Source organism: Vollenhovia emeryi, unplaced genomic scaffold (assembly GCF_000949405.1).
Source record: "Vollenhovia emeryi isolate VEMERY1.0 unplaced genomic scaffold, V.emery_V1.0 DF939141.1, whole genome shotgun sequence".
Lineage (NCBI taxonomy): Eukaryota > Metazoa > Arthropoda > Insecta > Hymenoptera > Formicidae > Vollenhovia > Vollenhovia emeryi.
Window position 1 is genome coordinate 729,113 of NW_011967225.1, and position 20,664 is coordinate 749,776.

The window sequence follows — 20,664 nt, forward strand, 5'->3', positions numbered from 1 at the left end:
TTGCGCGAAAAGATCCTGCGAGTAAAGCTTTCGTAATCAGTGCACCGCTTTCTCGCAGGGATTTGGCATGACAGTATCAGCCGCGAGTCAGTAGAATTAATAGACGAAAGTTCCCTATTATGAGATAGGCTCTAATGTAAGATAGCGGAGTTTCTGCTAAATTAATAGGCATTATCTGTTGGTTCCACCATAAATTTATTGCCCTTGTGACATCTGTTTAGTGGAAAATTGATTATTAGATCGTGTTCAATCGTTGCTAAAAAAAAATTGTGATTGAACTTGGACGTTGAAAACCCACTATCTCATATTAGAATCCTATCTCATAACAGAGGACTTTTCTCTATTCTTATATGAGTAACAATTAAATTAAAATATTTACATAGAGGCGCAACAGTGTATAACGAGCCGGCTCGAAGTTCGATCTATCTTTGACGTAGCTACAAATTCTGGAATTGTTATGCTAAGTTTATAGAGAACAATGCTTCCATACGCACATAGTTCATGTTTCTTGATTTTGTTCCTTCTAAGTTTTGGTTGCTTCCGTTACTTGTTAGTTACGTACCTAATCATAAATCTAACATTACAAAACGTCGATGGGAAAGTTTCGCGATCGGATCGCACGACCCTTTCCCTCCCAACACGCACCACGTAGAAACACACGGCGCGTGTACATTATTGTGATGCATATCTACAAATTCCAAGATTTAGTAATACGAATCAGTGATTGGTCCAATCTTATTAATCCCGTCTTCAACAGAACGAGGCAGAATTCTCAAGTGCAAAGTTGAATTTTATAAAATTTGCCATTGCAAATAGCATTTGACGTATCAAGACGAACTCTACTCGTGTTCCGAGCGGGGAAAATTCTTACAACGAGAAATGACTCATCGATGTCAAAACAATGTCTAATCGACACCGTCAAATTGACGTTAATTCGACATCAATTCGATGGTGTTGATGTCGATTCGATAGCGGTCGACGAATCATTTCATACTAGGGAGCTACGTCGTCAGCATAGATGCGAGGCGACTCGCTGATCGCATGGATCACGGTGGCCTGTGCGGTCCATCGACAGTCTACAGTCAATACTGAGGATTCGGCGAGTTTCTTTGGAAGTTACTCTGCACGCTTTGACTTTGCTGAAGAGGCCCGGCTGGACTCGGTCTTCCCTGATCGCGGTACTGCGGGGGTCCGTTGGGCGGACCCGGCGGCCCGGGCACTTTCCCGTAATTTCCCCGCGTAGAGCTCTGATAACTACCGTACGCGGAATCGTCACTGCGCCTCGACAAGTGGCCGTACATGCTCTCGGGCCGCCTGGAGCTCGTCCCGTTATCCGAGTTGCTCGACAACGGTCCGTTCTGATGTGGTTGCTGCTGCTGCTGCTGCTGCTGCTGCTGCTGTTGCTGCTGCTGTTGTTGCTGCTGCTGTTGCTGCTGTTGTTGCTGCTGCGATGGCGGCTGCGGTGGCGAATGATTCTGTATCGAGGATTGACCGCTCTGACCAGATTGCTGCGAATTCTGGCTGCTTGGCGGTGGTGCCGGCGCGCGACCGTAGATGGTGGAGCCGGTGGACACTCCGTAGATACCGTTCTCCCGCGTGCTGAGGCCCGTGGAGATCCCGCGGATGCCGTAGATGCTCTGCGTGCATTGCTGCAGCTGGTTCTGCATGTTCTGATTGGTGCTGTTGTGATTCTGCGACTGGCTCGGTGGGCCACCGGGTCCGGGCTGGGTCTCGCGGTTGACGACGTTTTGACAGCCATTCTGACCCAGTCTGATGGGATACAGACTCTGCGCCGGCACCAGCGGGCCTGGTTTCGGGATCATCAGGCCGTCCCGCGGCCCCGACGTCGACTTGGCGTAAACGCTCTGCGAGCGGTTCAGATTGGCGCGCGTCAACGGCGGCGATTTGCAGTAGAGCGACTTGGTACCGCCGTAGATTGACTCGACGCGCTCCAACGCGGATGGCGGCGCGCTGTAGATGGAGGAGGACGCGCCAGCGACCGGGCGATAGGTCGCGTACGCGCCGGGGAACTTGGGCCCGTTCGGCTTGTCCAGGTCGTCGTACGTGTCCTCGTCGGACCTCATGGACGAGTTGTCGCCGTCGTCCATGTCGCGCGAGTCCTTCGCGCGCCTGGGACTCAGGACGTATTCGTGCAACAGAGCCGCCACAGCACCTCCCGACAGCGGGCCCACCCAGTATACCCAGTGGATGTCCCAGCGGTTCATCACGAAGGCCGGACCCAATGCGCGCGCTGGATTCAAGAAAGGACTCTGCAAATTTCAGGAAAAAGGAATTATTAATATACCTATTCACGGTGGGTTTTTAAGAATAATCGTTCGTCTTGTTGAGTAATCGGATACTTAATTGAATATCATCAGTTCATCCTCCTCTCTTGCCTCTTTTCGTTCCTCAGCATCTACTTACATTGCATCGACCGCTTTCTCTTTCGAGCAATACTGCTATGTTGCGTATTTTCTCTTTGCGTTACTTTCGTGCGTTATGCGTAGCGTTTTTTATTTGCTCCAATCTTTACTTTATACCTAATTCTAGCAGGTAGGTTTGGTAATAACAACTTTCCGTTGGTACCTCACCTTTTGCTCTCGACTCTCAGTGTTACCTCCCTTTCACTGTGTCTCACTCTTGTAGCAATAAATTAAAATTAAATCACTGGAATATTTGCTGGCGATTTTTGGGGAAATTGAAAAGCTACAAATAGTCGTCTAAACGTCTTCGACAAATTGTAGAATGTTATTTTAAATATGTTACGTTTCGTCTGATTTTTTCGTATTGGACGAGACAAAGAAACGGGCGAGGATATTTAGGAATTTCGCACTGAAGGCGGTGAACTTGTTCGATTTTGCAAGGCGATCAACATTCAACATGTGTGGAACGTTGGTTTCGACATTTTTCGTTTTGGGGTGCATTGTACACTCGTTCCGGAGCAGGTGGGTCCAGGATCAAGTTCTTTCTTTCACCTCCCTGCTCGCCGTTCTTCGCGAGCCCACCCTTCTCCCCCATACAACGGCAGGTGCTCTTTAAAGATGCGGACGTCGGCCCGATTGGAAAGAGCCCGACAGACGCTTTCGGACAGAGAGTGGTTGCAAGAGACGACATGCACAGCGGAAGAAGAAAGCAGAGAACGCTGTTCTTTCATTAATTACGCATACGCTCGTGAAAGAGGAAATTTTTTTTCCTTACGAGACGCGATTACTTCACTGAGAAAAATATCTTGGCCTATCCAATTGGATAATTCAATTACGTATTAACAAACGGATATATTCGATTAAGCTGTATATTCGATGAATAATATAATCGGTTTTTCGATTAAATTTCATCGGTAGCTGCAATTTCGTTGGATCAATCTCATTGAATCCACAATTTAATCGGAAAACTTAGTCAGAAAAACCGATGGTTAATTTTTCATCGGAAACACTACTTAATCCATTTATCCAATGGAAATTTTTCTCAGTGTTGACTATGGGGAAAAATATAAGAATTTATAAGAGAAGTTAATTTGTTAGAATATTATTAGAATAATTTGTAGAGAATAGACAACGAATAGATGAGAATTATTTTGTTAATAATTTAATAATAATAAACTAACAAAAATAATCTTGAAGGTCGCCAGCAATAATTAACAACTTCAAGTTTGTGTGACCATATCCAGCAATTTTAATGTTCAAGTCTCGCAACGTTTCCCGCATGGTCGAAACGTTACGAGCCTTGAACATAAAACTTGCCAGATATGGTCAAACAAACTTGAAGTTGTTAATAATAATGGTTTTAATAATAGAGTATCAGATTGCATTGCGCATTATTAATAACGAGAAATTTTAATCGTAAATTGAGTTTCGCGTATCTACTTTAAATCTTATTATAATTAATAGGAGATTGAAGATATGTATTATATACACTTGAATGAAATAAGTGGAGCAACAGAAATTGCACGATTACAAGAACAACACCCTGGTAGCACAGTATGCTGGCGCAATATTGGGAAATAATCTAAATATGGTATTCCCAATATTGGTCCAATATTGTAAAATGGACACCTTTTTTATTTAGCCAATATATTTATCTATTTAGCAACATTGGTCTAATATTGATGCAATATTAGACCAATATTCTTATTACATTGTTAAATATGTGGCCAATGCACTTCCAATAAAAATCTAATATTTTGTAATTATTATCGTGCAATATTTACATTTATTTCATGACCAATATTGGCTTTACGTTGGACAATATCGGCCGATGCATTTCTAATGTAACCAACATTGGACCAAAATTTAAGCAATGCACTGTGCCACTAGGGTAGATTCGTTGAAAGTAATAATTGAGTATCGATTTAATGAGACAGGAAATCTTATTGCACTATCCGTTATTCTACTCTATAATCGGTTTTCATATTAAAACTGTGCAACTAGATAATTATAAAAAAACTGAACTTACGAAAACGAGAGTGGCCGCTGTATAGGCCGCGGCCAAAACTGCGGAGGCTTTCGAAGAAATCGTAGCTGGCAATGTTCTAGGTGAGTCCACAGAGAAATGTGCTAGGACGATAAACACTGATAGCGCTATCTCGATCAAAAGCCTCTCGATCGCGCCGACCAGCCTACCATGGGCCGTCAGGGTCTGCGTATTCGAAGGCACAGTTACTCTGAAATCGAAAGGAAAATTTGATAAACATTGATTTATCTATTCACTTAAATATCAAAGTGTCTCGCTTGAATGTAAGAAATATAAGTAAAACTAGCCACAAATAACTGGCATAAATGCTGAAACATACACCGAGAGAGTTTTCTCTTAAAAGTTACCCTAAAGATCATGTAATCGCGGGACAACACGGCGTTTCGACGAATTGTATCAGAGTTTTTTGAAATTTTACCATACATTTTACTAGTAAGAAAACTCTCATAAAGTTGTTCAAAATGCCATGTTGTCCCACAATTACGCGACTGAAAATATTATTAGAAACTATACATATCTCTCATTGTAATTGTTTCAATTATCTTGTCCTCGTCTCCAAAGATTAAAAAAAATTAAGACTACTTTAAGAAAAGAAAATTATCGATCGGTCGCCGAAAATGATCACATATGGTCTTCTGTATGGCGGTAGCATCAGTACGTATAAGAGTTATATCACGACCGCGATATAATATACGATGATTTTCCTATTGAAGCTTGCAGCGAGACATGCACCGCGCATAAAAATACCCCCTGCGGTAAGTCGGTCCCAGCGGTGTAATGTTTATATTAGCTAGTGCATCCTCGAGCCCTTAAACGTGACCCCGATGTTTCCTCTCGTGACGTTTCCCTTACATAAATTTCTCGTTGGATTTTCTCAGTTCATATAATCACATGGGGTCGCAGAGCTGTGACCTCCAATCGTATCCCACGAGTGCTCGTATGATTGCATTTCACACTTGCCAGCTAAAGTTTGCTTGTTAAAATACGATAATGCAAAAATGTATATCAGACGCAGCCCCGTTAACGATTCGACAGTTTTGCGGAAAAAAAGCTGCAACAACTTTCTCCGACGTCTTAAAAGAAAAAAGATAATTAGTTCATACTTAACGTGTCAACCTTTTAAGATTAACTTTCTAAATCTCTGGAAAAAGAAAGTTAAGCCGCACACGGATGGCACAAAAAGTATTAATGTGTCTTTGTTATCTAACTCTGTCTCCCGGAGACAGAATTCTTCTTGTTTTAACTTTTTACATTTATTCGTTTAACGAATGTTCCCTTTATCCTGCCTCTTCATAATAAGTTTTGTCATTCGTGCTGTTTACACATGCATGGACTATGCAAGCGAGTTTGTTCGGTCCAAATTCCTTGAATATAGCATTCATAAATTTCAATGAAATTACCATAATCAAGGTCCCTCGCATTACTTTCTATTCCAGACACCCCCTTTGCGATTTCGTCGGGATTTGTGCGCAACGTGATAAAAGCACAAAGATGCGGAAGTGCTCACGGTTTTAACAGACGTCTATCAAGTAAAAATAAAAAATAAATATTTGCGAAATATTCCAAGAAATTATCCTCTCTTCTCCCCCCCCCCTTTTTTTGCCCTTCTCGCTCTAAGCTTTATATGTATATTTCAATTTGACATTGTGTTAACAAAGACCTTTTCTTTTATACTGAGAATATTTTCTCTTCGCCAAATTGGATTCTTATCTAAATTCTAATGGTAAATTTTTCATCCACTTAAAATTACTTTTTTTTTCTCCGTTCCTAAAGTTGAAATTGGCCTTCTTCAAACGCGCTGCACAGACGCCACTAAACAGATAAGCTCGTCCGATAGCATCTACTCACGAAATTTCTACAGGAATACACCTGTGCGGTTCTCGCCCCTTCGCAACTTCAGCCCCGTGGGCTATTTGATCGCACGATCGCGATTAATCTCACCGCTAAATACTGGGCTCGAGTTGCAATTCGCCGCCCCTCGCATTCTTCCTCCTCATCAGACTCGAAACACCCCGGTCTCGACGCCGCGGTCGCGATGCAAATGACAATATTCACTCCCCTTCCCGTCCCCTCTCTTTCTCACCGCCAAGCGTGTCACGAGAGAGCGAATTGATGAAATCAGAAATGCAGATCATGACCGCACAATTGGGATCAACTGTGGCAGCAGACGTGAGTCCCCAATCGGCTAAGGGAGAAAGGAACGGCAGCATTTTCGTATTTGCACGCGTGCCCTCGCGTGATAAGCGGATTTTTACTTCTTTTGCGAAAAAAAATCGCCCGGCAATATGCATTTCCCACGTGGACACGTCACGCCGCGATTACCGTGCGAATGCACGAGAACGATAACGTACTTTTCTTTCTCCGTACGATTTTGCGAAATGCGATTCTGTCGAAAAGAGCTCGGTGAGTGAGCTCTTCAATAAGTGCGTACAGTGTAATATTTAACAATTCTCTCTTTCGTCAACAGTCTCTTATGAAAGTCGACTTTTCCAGCAACTGAAGTATCGCGGATTGCACGCGGAGCCCTTAATCTTTCGTATCATTGTTCAAACGACTTTCCATTCAAACACCTTCTACTTTCTTTTTATCAGTTACTTTGGTCGTGCGCGAAAAAACGAGAAGCTCCTTCCCATCTAATTGTCACGATTTATTTAACCTGACATTTCTTGTGCATTCACGAGTTTGATTCCAACTTTGAGAATATTTTATAAGTGTCATTTTCAAAAAGTGAAAAATCTCATTATATATATGTCTCAATCGTGTATTATCTGATTATATCTCACGAGACCCAATTCTAAAATTCAGCAGATCTTCAGAGATTTAACATTCAAGAAAAGTATCAGATCTCTGAAGGTTTAACGTGATTTAAATATATATAATGAGATTTTTTTCCGGTAAATCTATTTTCGGGAAAAATTTCTTGGGGAAAATTATACGTAAACATTAAAACTCAAGATGAAACTCTTAATAGAATCGATATTATCTTGAATGTCGTATACCTCTTTAAAGAAGAGGGTGTGACTCTCTTTACTCTCAAATCATCGGGTTTTTCTCCACGTCTTCGAGCCACGGGGCTGGTGACGCAAGATGATATTTAGATGTTCCCGCTCGACCGTGTGTATTATTTTGCACATGATACGCTTATTGTCGTTGGCTGTCGCGAGGAACGGCGATCTCGTATGAAAGGCGAGTCGAATGCGACGAGTAGCTTCATGGGAGAAATTCGACGAGTTTCGGCCCGGAGGCGGGCGCGTTCTCAGGGCTCGTCGTGCGTGATGAAAAGCGCGTGGTCATCCAGGCGAGACATGATGGAGGAAGGTTTAATCTTGCGTGCACTTGACTCGAGAGCCGCAGCCAGTGCAACCTGTGCGCCGTTTTCGCGATTCACACGAGGGGTGAGAGCGCCGCCCCGGCGAAAAACCCCCAAGGGTACGTGCGTACGTGCGGCCGTTTTAAATAAATTTCAATTCAAGGGGAACGGGAGGAGACGAACGGGGCCAGGATATGTATCACCCCGAACCCACCCTTCGTTGCGATTAACGAGCTATTGATACCCCCTTCCGCGTACTGGACCACGGATCCCCCTCTCGCATCTCGTCGAGACGTGATCAACCCCCTCTGTCCGCCTTCCACTGAACCGAATTCTGGACACTCCAAACCGCTTCAGGATCCCCTTGTGCGAGGAATATCGCACATGTGACGAACGCGATAAACGACGGAAACTCAAAGGGCTCGGGGATGATGCGTCCGCTTCGATACCATTATAAAGTCTTGGGAAAGTTCAGATGCTGAGGTTAACATGGTCAAACCATGAAATTAGAACGTGGTATGAGCCGTAAAGTCGTTACTGGGGCGGCGACGAAGGAGGGACGACGATCATTTGGTTTCGTTGGGAACGAAATCGAAGATCTGTGTATTCAGCCTGCATTGTATGCAACGTTTTAACGTGATAAGAGAAAGGATAACCCTGATACAAAAAGAATAGGATACGTTAAGTAGTAACATATCTACGAGCGTGTTTCTAAATTTAAAATGATCTAAATAATAACATTCAAATATATCGCAGTGGAGAAGAAACTTCTCCACGAGTTCAAACTTGTTCTCACGCAGAAAAACAGAATATTCTTCTTTTGAAAATATGTTCCGTTTCAACGTGAAAATCTCGAAATGAAATTATACTGCGTTAAAGAAACGAAACTTACTTGAATGCAGCAATTTTGTATAATTCAATCAAGAAAAATATATGCTTATTATTTAAGAATAATTTTCTTGAATGGAAGGGACAGAATATTGAATAGAAAATAACACATTTTCAAATTATAATAATTAAAATAATTACATGCATTCTTGAAGTGACAATTACAGCATTTAAATAAGACTGTAGCATTGTTGGAACGTAAGCTTATTAAATGCGCCTAAGACGATTATAGATTGTTAATTTGAGTATATAAGAGTTGATCTAACACTTTTTCTCTGTGCAGTTTGAAAGCATCTAAATACCTAAAAAAATAAAATAAACTCGTCTCTTTTTTAAATACGCGCCTAAAATAATCTAAACGGTTTAATAATTAATCCACGTGATTATCGTCAATGTATCTCAGGAACTGACAGATGTTTCGCTCTAGCAGCACGTCGCAAACTACAAACTAGAATAGTCATCAGCGTGCATGCGATTACTAGGACGTATCTTCCTTCTCGGGATAAGTGCGCTCCACGAAGATGAGAGAACGTAGAAGACGCCGCGTAGCTTCAGTGGGAACCGGACCCGTATCGAATGACCGTGGGAGCAATGCATAAACGTCAAAATGGTGAAATTATTACTCGGCACGGTTATTATTGTAATCCCCCCCCCCCTCCCCCGGGCGCGCCGTACACCAAGTTCATCATTATCATCATCATCCGAGTCTTCTTCTGCGTGTCCCGTCATTACAATAGCTCGCCTCAGCCGCCATGGGTTTTCTTACGCCCGACGCGTCCGCCTACTTTTACGTTCTCCTTTCTCACTTTCGAGAAACCGGCGTGTCGCCGCCGGGACCAGGTAACGCGGCCCGACGATTTCGGGTTTCATCTTTCGACGCGGTTTCTTGCGCGAGCGAGCTGCGTGTGCGCCGCGCCGCGCCGCAACAAAGCACAGGAATTCCTATGAAAGGGGGGGGGGGGCGAAGAGGACACGTCGGAGAAACAGGTCGCCCTACAATTCCGCCCCACCGTATTGTTTATACGATGCTGAAAGGTATAGGGACAGGAAGCGCGCGCGTATACCGCGGCCGATTAAAATAGCGGCGCGAATTCGCCTACGCACAACGCGCTCATTCATTTTTCCTCTCGAAGCGAATTGTGATGACACGTAATTTACCTCGGCTGTCATTGAAACCGTGCAACCCGGCGCATTATTATACCCCTTGCGACGATTCATGACTCTCTCTCTCTCTCTCTCTCTCTCTCTCTCTTTCTCTTGGTTTCTGGACACGCAGTAATAAAAAGAGACGTTTCTTGACGAAAATAAAGTACACGGTGATAATATAATAGTATGCTTTCTGTTTCCACACGTCGTCACTTATCCGAATGGCCTCCTTTATCATCTTAACGTCGTAATAACGCTGCAATAAGTCATAGGCTAGTAATTGCAAAGCGAAATTTTAATGCGCGAAGGAAAGGAAGTTGCATGGATTAAGCGAAACCTCAGACAAAGCGGCGTAGTAAGCGGCGAGGTAGTAATGCTGCGGAAATAGTAGGGTCAAGGGATAATTGTCGGTATCCCTGCTCAAGACGGCCATAAGGGACTGCGAGGACGGTGCGGTCATTTGCTGGCTCTCTTAAATAACAATCCAAATGACGGTCCTCCGAAATAATTCTGGGTAAATCCGATTGGGTAGATCCGCAGCTCTTCTGGGTAGGCATTAAGGTATTAAGAAGAAAAGAGAGTGAGAATTGCCCGGGTCTGTCAACCGGTAATACAGCGCTAAAAATTATAAAATGTTAACCAACATAATTCTGACATTAATAAAATGTAACGATGTAAATTTGCATTAAAAGAGATAGGACCGCACAAGGATATACTAATCAGTAATTAGAATGGCCATTGGTCAGACTGGATATTGGTAGCCTAATATTTTTATGTGAATTTATACACGGAGGGAATTTTCTCTTAAAATTTCCCCTGAAAATCATGGGACCACGTGGCAGTTTGAAGAACTGTACGAGAGCTTTTTGAAATTTTTCTATACATTTTACTATATAGCAGAATGTATGGTAAAGTTTGAAAAAACTCTCACACAGTTCTTCAAAATGTCACGTTGTCCCACGATTACATGATTTGCAGGATAAATTTTAAGAAAAAAATTCTCTCCGTGTATACTTTTTCAAATGAGAAAAATATCCTTGCCTAATCGAATAATCAATTACGTATTAATAAACGGATATATTCAATCAAATTGTACATTCAATGAAAAATATAATCGGTTTTTCGATGAAATTTCAGCGGAAAACTTAATCAGAAAAATCGATGGTTAATTTTTCATCGGAAACACTATTTAATCGATTACAATGGAAATTTTTCTCAGTATGTATGTATAAATTAATATTTTCGCTGCATTATTTTAGACCTCGCGGCTTTCGCGTTCGATAAACAATCGTGATCTATAAGAGAAGATCTAGGCCCGCACGTAGATGCGGGAACGGCGCAAGAATCCTATTGACCTTTTAGGTATGCGAAGGACCACGCAGCTGCCCTGGAGCAAGAGCGAATCACGCGTCCTTCTCCGTGTAGATCCCGTATAATTCGCCCGGCCGCGCCTTCATACGAGGATACACGTGCCGGCCACATGTTGCACAAAAGGAATCCTCCGTGGTCCTTTTTGGGCGCCGTGTAGCGTAAGTCGTCGTCACAAAGGAGCTTTAGGGCCCCATAAATGATTCTCCTTCGTTGGGGAGGGGGGGTGGGGAGGGTTGGAGGGGGACGCAGCCGAGGGGTCCGACGACGCGGCAGATGTTCTACGTCTCCGGGCCTCCGAAGACGTCTATCCGCGCCGGACACGCTTAAGGATATATAACACCGGTAGGATTAAGAAAAAAGGACGAAAGGGGGACGGAAATTCACGATCAGCCTGCGCAATGTTCGACGGCTCCCTCGTGCTCCGCGAACCGTGTCGCACGCGATATTAATTTCGGCACGAGCCGTAATTCGAACCGACGACATTCGCAATCTTTCGAATCCGGCGCGGCGCAAGATATCGTGGCGATATAATGAATCGACAGTAAGTCGAGTAAGGGGCCTGAGCAGAAAGATTTTCGTGAGTGTCTGCGATTCCGTAGTAAGGCCTGTTATACAATGCGTCGTATGTCGCTGTCGGATGCCGGAGGACCGTCGGCTACGTCCCGACATCCGACAGCGACATACGACGTATTGTAGAACAGGCCTAAGACGCGAGTCTATGTCGGAAGTCAACGCGCAAACAATTGTCTAGACGTATGTCGCTTTGCGATGCGACGAATGCGAGGCCTGTTTTACAAAACGTCGTATGTCGCTGTCGGATGTCGGGACGTAGCCGACGGTCCTCCGGCATCCGACAGCGACATACGACGTATTGTACAAACAACTGGCGTAAATCGTATGTCGCTTTGCGATGCGATAAATGCGACATACGTCTACGACAATTGTTTGTGCGTTGACTTCCGACACCGACTTTAGTCTTACGACAGAATCGTATAACAGTTAAGACAGTCTTTCTGCTCAGGCCCTAATACAAGCCCTAATATTTTCTATTGCTTACGTATCTCTAATTAAAGCCTGAGCAGAAAAATTGTCGTAAGTGTTTACGATTCTGTAGTAAGACGCAAGTCGATGTCGGAAGTCAACGCACAAAGAATTGCCGTAGAGGTATGTCGCCTTGCGACACCGATCTTACGATAGAGTCGTAAACGGTTACGATCTTTCTGCCCAGCTCTTTGTTGAGATATTGTATCGATACGATGAATCGATAGCAAGTCGAGTGATGCAGTATCTTCTGTTGCTTATGCATCTCTAATTAGACGAGATTTGACGTAAGCCCTTTGTCGAGCGTTAAACATACTCGCGCGGATGATTACTCGCTTCGATGATAAAAAAAAGAACCATGAGACGAGATTAGTGCCATCGAGAGTCCTCGCCGGCATCTGACATCTTAAAATAGTTCATAGGACTTTGGCTGTGTCACGAAGCTAATTTCGAAGTACAAAACGCGATGCACGCGTGCATCCAGTCCGCCGCTTCGCAGGGAAGAAATGGAAAGGAGGTTGTTGAAAACGAACACGTGGTTGCGACCATCTGTTGGCGTCCTACTACTCCGCTCAACTTAACCCAAACCGGCTCGCTTAATAGTGGAAGTTCTTTCTTTCTATTTACGGGATCCGCCGATGTTGGCGGATCTTACAATAGAGTTTACGGGTTTCTGATTCGGGAGCTTCACGTCATTTGACACATAAGTGCATATTCGGAGATTCAAAACGGGCGCATTTAACGACACAATATTTACAGTTATTACATATAATATCTGCCACAGATTTACACCGAAAGAAAAGGAAATGCTTAATACAGATTATAATGTAACATAGTGCAAAGATTAATGTTTTATAATTTAATAAAAACTGATGAATAAATGAAGAAAAGGGGTTTCTCAACCGAACGAGCAACGCCAACTTTTATCGGCGCAGCTCTCACGCCAGACTTATTCCTCCAAGCGCGGCATAAGCTCTCACGTTTTTGTTTAGTCTGGAAATGGTAACACATACTCCAAAGTATAAAATATCTCTTCACACTCGGCTTTTTGTACAAGTTCTTCCCGTAATTTTGAGAAAGCATCTCCCTAAAGCTCATAGATGTCCGCTTCATCTTGGTAATATAAATGTTGAAGGAATTCACACCAAAATATACCCAAAGACATTTACTTTTTAACTATCAACGATCGATCTCTCGGTATCTAATAGCGAATTCGGCAGCTTGCACTAGTGCGCACTAAGTTTACAGTGAATTCCTGTATTTAAGGATGGTCTTAAATACTTTGTGAAACGCACCCCAGCCAGTAAAATGATCTGTACAGTATTCGGTATGGATCATTTTTTTGGCTAAATAGTTTTTCGATAAGTACTTGAGATGACCGTAAATATGAGAGTATAGAGTCTGAACAAACCTCTGAACAAACTAGTATGCACTCAGTGCGCACTAGTGCAAGCTGCCGAATTCGCTGTACCCTCTAAAGTTCTTGGAGTGAGTATTTACTCCAGCAGAGTGAATATTTATTCCAACAGAGCGAATATTTCAGTGCAAAAATTTTAGAGAGTAAGAAAATTATCGATATTTTACTCGGTGTCTTCAAGTTAATCGTTGACTGCAACTGCGTGATAAACGAGCGCTGAGCGCCAGCTAGTTATTACTTTCGGAGGGATGGCTGAGTGATATTCGCATAAACACTCTCCATTATAACGTAATGCGTGTCATTTGTGTCATCGGAAATATAACGTATCGATGAACGGAAGAGAAAGTTCGACCAAGTCTTCCAAAGCTGTTCTAAAGGGACGGAATCCTTGAACATGCTTTCGTGCCGTTTCTCGATAAAAACCTTTTCAGGTAGTTAAAGCATTCCTACGTGCCGAGAGAGAGACCGCTCTACCTGACCCACCTGGCTTTCGCGTATTTTTCGACCTGAAATGCCGATTTCTCTCGTATTTGTCGCGTGTAACAAGACCCAAATTATTAACAATTACGCGTCAATCGCAATACTAAATTCATCGTATTTATTATAAACATTCTCAGAATTGCCGGTACATTGTCGGTGATAACGTTTTATTACCATCCTTCTTTTTACCGTATAATTACTGCGCTTATATTCGCCAAAACGCATGATCGAGCGCAATAGTTATCGCGACATAATTTCGTGTTAAAAATGTCCCATTTGTTTAATAAGGAAACATCAAGCTTGATTAAAAAATATCAGTTCTATTTGTAAAAGCTGGAATTTCATATGTAGGAGGCAAACCTCCTCCGAAAACGAAATAAGTTAAAGGAGATTTTTACGAGAATCGATTTTGTTGATATGAAAGGCTTTTTGAGAAGCGCGGATTAAGAACTCAATATCCGAGTTCCTTCAAGAAGACGCGAATATTGCGTGTCCTAGCTAAATCTTGCTATATAAATCACGCTTTCCTGATTGCAGAATATCCTCAAGCAAAGATGGACCTCTATCATCTTTATGCAAATATCTATCGCTTTACGATGGAACGTCTCGATATCGCACACGCGAGAATAACAGTTCGTTACCTTGCAACATTCAGTCGTAAGGAAACAGCTGCACGGTATAAACCGTCTTTACTTTAATCTTGAGAAGTTACAAATAAATTTAAGAATAATGATATTTTATCGACGCAAAATCACAGAATTATTCCGTTTTTACTTATTTTACTTGGGGTTACGATTTTTAATTTCCAAGCATTCTGTCTCAATCTACTCTACCATGTTCGAACGCGATATAGATAGCAGCTATCTGTAGTATTAATGCGGGGATCGCGAATCAGTTAATTATTTGTTCCAATTATAGCGCAAACTCCGCACCTGCCGAATAAGAAATAACGGAGTAAGAAATAAAGGCGATCGCGCCAGCGAGTCCTTCGAAGACTTATTTAATCTCGGATAGATAGCAATGATTCGAGCGCTAAGAAGTGCGCCGCTACGAACGCGAAAGCCGTGCGGAGAAGCTGTTTTCATTCCTGGACATCCGGTTCGCCACGCGCACTGCGGGTGTCTTTTACTGACGTCACAACACACCTGCCACCTCACAGCTGTTTCCTCGATTCGTGGTAATGGTGGAGGAACCCTTTTGACAAATAGGCTTGGCTCCAACCACCCTGCGAAGAGCTTTCTTCGATTTTTTTTTTTACGGCGTTTGAACGAATTAAATAAAACCTTGCAATGCCCACGACGATCACACCCAGAAAAAAAAGAAGATTTATTTAGGCTACACAAACGAGAAACGTTGAAATCGTGTCTCTTTGAACCCACTAAATTTTTATTTACTTCCACTAAAACATTTGCTAGATTTGAAGAAATAGATATGAGTCTTTTTTTGAGTTTGCAGTCTCAATGAAATTAAATTTTGGTTAAGACGAAGAAGTCATTTCTTTGAAATTCTGGGCGCAGTGAAGGTATCTCGATAGTTCACAGAGTGACGTATCTTTAGCGAGATTTCTTTTTGTGGAAAGCTTTCGTGGCAAAACCGTAACACCGAAAGAAAGAGAGTCGGAGAGAAGAGAAGGATCGAAGGGAACAAAAGAATGAAACTGCGTCATATATATTTGTAGGCGTAAGTGCATTGCAAATGTGACTACAGTGCAGCGAGTCTCGCTCGATTTTAACTTCAAGAATAAGTTTTGCGATTGATTTTGCAATTAATTCGACTTCTCCCAAAAACTTAATTTCAGAAGACGATAAAAATGCATTGTGTGAATTATATTATACCGGGATGAACGCACTGCATTGTGCGTTGTGGTTTATCGTTCAAAGGTACGGGGGCTTCGCGAGACTCTCTACATTCTTAGCGTTTTTCCGCTCACGAGCCGATGGTTTGCTCAGATCGCAGAGTCCGATGACTTTTATCTTTCTGCACGATTGCACGGTTGCTGCGAGAGCCGTATTCTCGAGCGCGCTTCGCGCCGATCTCGGAATATTCGGGCAGAAATTATTCGAGCGGATTCGCTTTGCATAGATTACAGAGCCGTAAGCCGAACTTTATTGGCGGCCCCGTAGTTTCGGCCGAACTAGGTCTACCTTCGGCAGATTGGAAACCTATCGATTGAGAATATCGAGGGAGCACCTCGTCTGAAAAGACGCTCGTTTATATCGTGCGTCGCGCGCGCTTACCTGGCGCACGTGTCTCGACATTTCAATAGGCCAATCCCCCGACGCATCCAATTTCGCGATCGGAATAAAGGGCAACCCCCTCCGTGGTGTACGAGTGTAACTCTGAATCGCCTAATCCGTAATAATCTCTGGTAATCGAGAAACGAAGCTGAACCTTTCTCCATTAAACTTTTGTGCACGAAACAATCAAAGAACGCTCTTATTTCGCGAAAATTAAGGTACATCTCACGGCCACTTTGCGAGCCAAAAATTAATTAATTAATAAAAAATACATTAAGTGAGATGAAACCTCACTTATACGTTCTGTCCTAAATACGTTTACGTATATAAACGAGAGATTCCGGATTTTCTTAACCCACGAGCAGAATAACGTTTAAATCAATTAATTATTTTATTCTCAAAGAGAGGAATGATTATAGCGTGAAAAATTATTTGACGCCAGTACACGATTAACCAATGTAGCAAAAAATTGCTGAACGACGCTGACTGGCAAATTCTAATTGAAGAAATTCATTGCGAAAAATATAAAGAAATGATGATCATTCTGGGCAGAAAAATTACTCCCCTGCCGTCGCAGTAATGGAAAAATCCTGTAAGTACGTAGTAATGAAGAGACGACAGTAAATTCTTCACGGACAGTTAAATTCGCGGCTGCCGTTTCTACCATTCCCTCCCCCCCCCCCCCTCCCACCGCTACCATCCCATTTTTCGACCCGGATAGTCTCACTTTGGGGTTTATCGGATGGTTTTTATATTTATTACCACGCGCGCGCGGCACCGAGAACGATCCCGGACGAGAACGAGGGCGATAGGGGCGCCAAAATCCACCCCTCGGTGGCTCCCCATAATTTCTTCTCCCCGCCGGGTCGCTTTTTCAGCTCTCCGCCCCCTCCCGGAAATCGCCTCCACGCGTGTTTTACACCCGCCGCCCGTTAGCCAGAGAAATCGCAACAGATGCAAGTGTACTCTCCGTGCACTCGCTCTCTCTCTCTCTCTCCCAGTCTCACGCCCTGACTTTTTTTTCTGTACCAAGCTCGCCGGTATTCCCCCGAGACGTCTCGGGAAAGGGCCCCGTTGGCCCCGTCCGGTTAACTAGAGTATTGTTCGATTATTATTTCGGTACATATCGCGCACTTGTTACCTCTTTGTGCGGTCATATGGTGGTCGGAGGGTGGCCGAGCGAGTGTCACGTGAGACAGAAGACGTGACAAGATAGATAGAAGCCGCGCAGCATCGCTTCGCGTTGATAAATGGCAGAGAAATAAGTCGATACTAACGTACGATTGGATGGAAAAAATGCAGTTGCGTCACAATGTGATTAGGAACTATTTAAAAAAAGAACCAAAACGAAGCGAAGAAATGACGAATAATAAATGTCGAGTGGAAAATAAGTACCTACTTTTTTTTACAGGATTTTTCTTGCAGGACAGAAATGCGAAAACAAGATAGTAGATCGCCTCGCGGGCTACTTGTCTGTGCGACGTGTAACTCGTTAATATTAATGACGACTGCAGCTGATGCATGCTACCGAGCCAATAAATCCGATATGTATCAACTCACAAGTAGAAGAGGTGTATTTTAAAAACAGGCAGGAGCGCGGATAAAATGCCGGGACGAATACGAATTCATTCGTATTGCGTTATTTCTTTTAAAATATATGATCTCTGTCGAAACACCGATGCATTACTGGTGCATTGAAGATGCGGTGTTAGGGAGAATAATTGACGAGTGAGTTGAAGATAAATAAGTACGTACACGCACCGGCATAAATGCTGTCCCTATCCTTGTGAGGTGCACGCACACAACTACAGGAACTCTAGTTGTGTGCGTGCACCTCACAAGGATAGGGACAGCATTTATGCCGGTGCGTGTACATCTAGAATTCTTATATCTTTCTAAAGACCAATGAGAGCTAACGCGCAACGAATCTAACGCAGTTCGATCTGAATTTCGACTACAGCTCTAAGCTGTTGAAGTAAGAATTTAAAGTCAGATATCTCATCTATGGGCGAAAACCAGGCGCCGAGCCCGGACACGCGACACAAAGTTAAAGCCAAATTTGGCGAAGCACATCGCTCATCGCTCGGCGGCGAAGAAAGGAGCCGCGCGGCGGGACGGAGAGGAGAAGAACGGACAATGATCTCCGCAAACGGCGGGAACATCTGCCTCGGCAAGCGGCGCGGCGGCGCGGCGGCGCGGCGCCGACGTTCTCCAAACGTTCTCCGCGGCGTGTCCTCCTTCAGACGGGCCGGTCCGCCCGATCCCGATGCCGTGAAACTTGTCCCACCTCGGTGTGTGCATGCGTAGGTATTCATTATCCTCGTCCTCTTCTGCGCCCGTCACGGCGCGGCTCGCCGCCTCGCGCGTTCCTTTTTCCGCGCGATCTTTTTTGGTCCACGGGGAAACATCTGCGGCAGCTGCGAGGCGGTGGACCGCCGCCGGGACTCTTCTCCGCTCCTCGTACGAGGCAGGTGCTCACCTTCCGAGCTTCTCCCTCGCCTGCCAATTACGCGTGCCTCTTTCTGCCTCTCCCACTCCTCTCTCCCTCTCTCTCTCTCTCTCTCCGTCTTCCGCCCTTACGAGCCGCGGTCGCTCTCTTTCCGCCCTCCGCCGTCCGGCCTCCTCGGTTTTTCTCTCACCTTCTCTCGTTACCGTCCTCCTGCACGCTCCCGTTTTTATCCTCCACCCTCCCCCCTCCCCCGCCCCTATCTCCCGGCGTCGATCTCCCTCGTCCTGCTGCTCTCGTGCCAACTTCTTACATTCCTTCGAGCGTTTCAACACACTCTACTTTTCCTTCTCACTTATCGAGCCTCGGGAGTTATTAAATAAACGTATGCCTCATGTCGCGCGGTGAAATTGTACTTTCGACAGCATCTGATAACTGTTCATTACGCGGCAACGATGTCTCCTCCTGCCACGCGACTCCCCCGACACTCTCTCTCTCTCTCTCTCTCTCTCTCCCCATGTTTGGAACTTAATTTCCCTTATTTTGCCTCGTGCCAACTTGTTGCACTCCGTGCGATTTAACGCGCCCTCAACTTCCCTCACGGTTAATTATCAGGAAGTGGCATTATTCGCCGGCTCTTTCCTAGGCGGCACTCCGTTGTGTATTACAGCGACATAGCGCGCTTTCCCGTTCTCCAAACGTCCCTCGGCAAATTAAACGAGCATCAAACGAAGCGCAATTATTCCAGGCATTCCTCACGTCGCCTCCATTGTCTCATCTCGCTTCGCTTCCCCGTGCTCTCTCTCGGCTTTCTCAGCTGCCGCTTCGAAAGGACGACGGTCCTACTCGCGCTCCCCCGAATGATGTTGCTGCTACTCGGTCCAGCGCGCGGCTCCACACACGCGCGCCGCCTTCTCCCTTTCATTTTTTTTTCTCGCCCTTCGGAATGGAAGCCGCCTGCCCACGAGCGAGAGTACGTGCACCGACTTGCACATATCGAGAGGGTCATTTGAAAATCGCCCGGAGGTGTTGTACCTTCGTACATCATAACACTTCTGCAAGCGAATTGGGATATTCGTGCCTCTCGTGAACGAAGTCGTAATGGACCGCACTTTTATTACACTTCGTATTCACGTTGCGTCGGCCACGTCGGGCCTTGTGTAAGAGGCGCATCATCGTATGAAACCGTTATATACCTGGCGACGAAGGCTGTTTACATCATGCGATACGAGGACGTTCCACATTGGGGGAAACTTATCTACGGTTGCAGGATACGCGTGGCATTCCTCATAGCCCGCGATGATCGGAATGCCGCTCCTCGCAACTTTACGGCTGGATATTCATGGTCGGATCTTATCGAGGGGTAAACCGCTGACCAAAATCACGTACGCCCATCTGGTGCGTTGAAATTCAACGGTAATACGATAATAAGATAAAATAATGCCCAGTGGGCTTATTATCTTCTGTTTTATCTTTATAGATTCCTTACAACACCCCAGCAAGGTCAAATAAAACCCACCAATGCCGCAAATCTACAGATGTAGATGTGCACACCCCGCAGTGCCCTCAGTGGTTTACCCCTTGGATCTTATCCCATACAGCACACAAATGTTGAATGCAAAAATATAATATACAGGGTGAGTCTTTCCATATCCGACAAAATTTTTGAGAAGGTAGAACGGATCGAGATGAATGGAAAAGTCCTGTACCATTTTGCAATTTTCGTAATACTTAACGAGTAATTAATTATTAAAAATCGTTATCTTAGGCCGGCCTACCGCCCAATTCGAGCGCGTGGCGAGATGTGCGCATAGCAATATCGATCGCCGGGCGGTCACATCTTGCCACGCGCTCGAAT

At 44.3% G+C, this 20,664-nt stretch overlaps 1 protein-coding gene across 1 annotated transcript in view; it reads right to left on the reverse strand.

Annotated features, from left to right (window-relative positions):
* Positions 1–313: 313 nt before the first annotated feature.
* Positions 314–20,664, reverse strand: part of LOC105566939 (neurogenic protein big brain) — a 27,105-nt gene continuing 6,754 nt past the window's right edge. Inside the window, exons 3-4 of the mRNA XM_012021383.1 lie at positions 4,453–4,660; positions 314–2,270 (exon numbers count right to left, since the gene is read on the reverse strand). Coding sequence (XP_011876773.1) covers positions 1,083–2,270; positions 4,453–4,660 — 1,396 coding nt within the window. The 3' untranslated portion in view covers positions 314–1,082. The remainder of the gene's footprint in view (positions 2,271–4,452; positions 4,661–20,664) is intronic.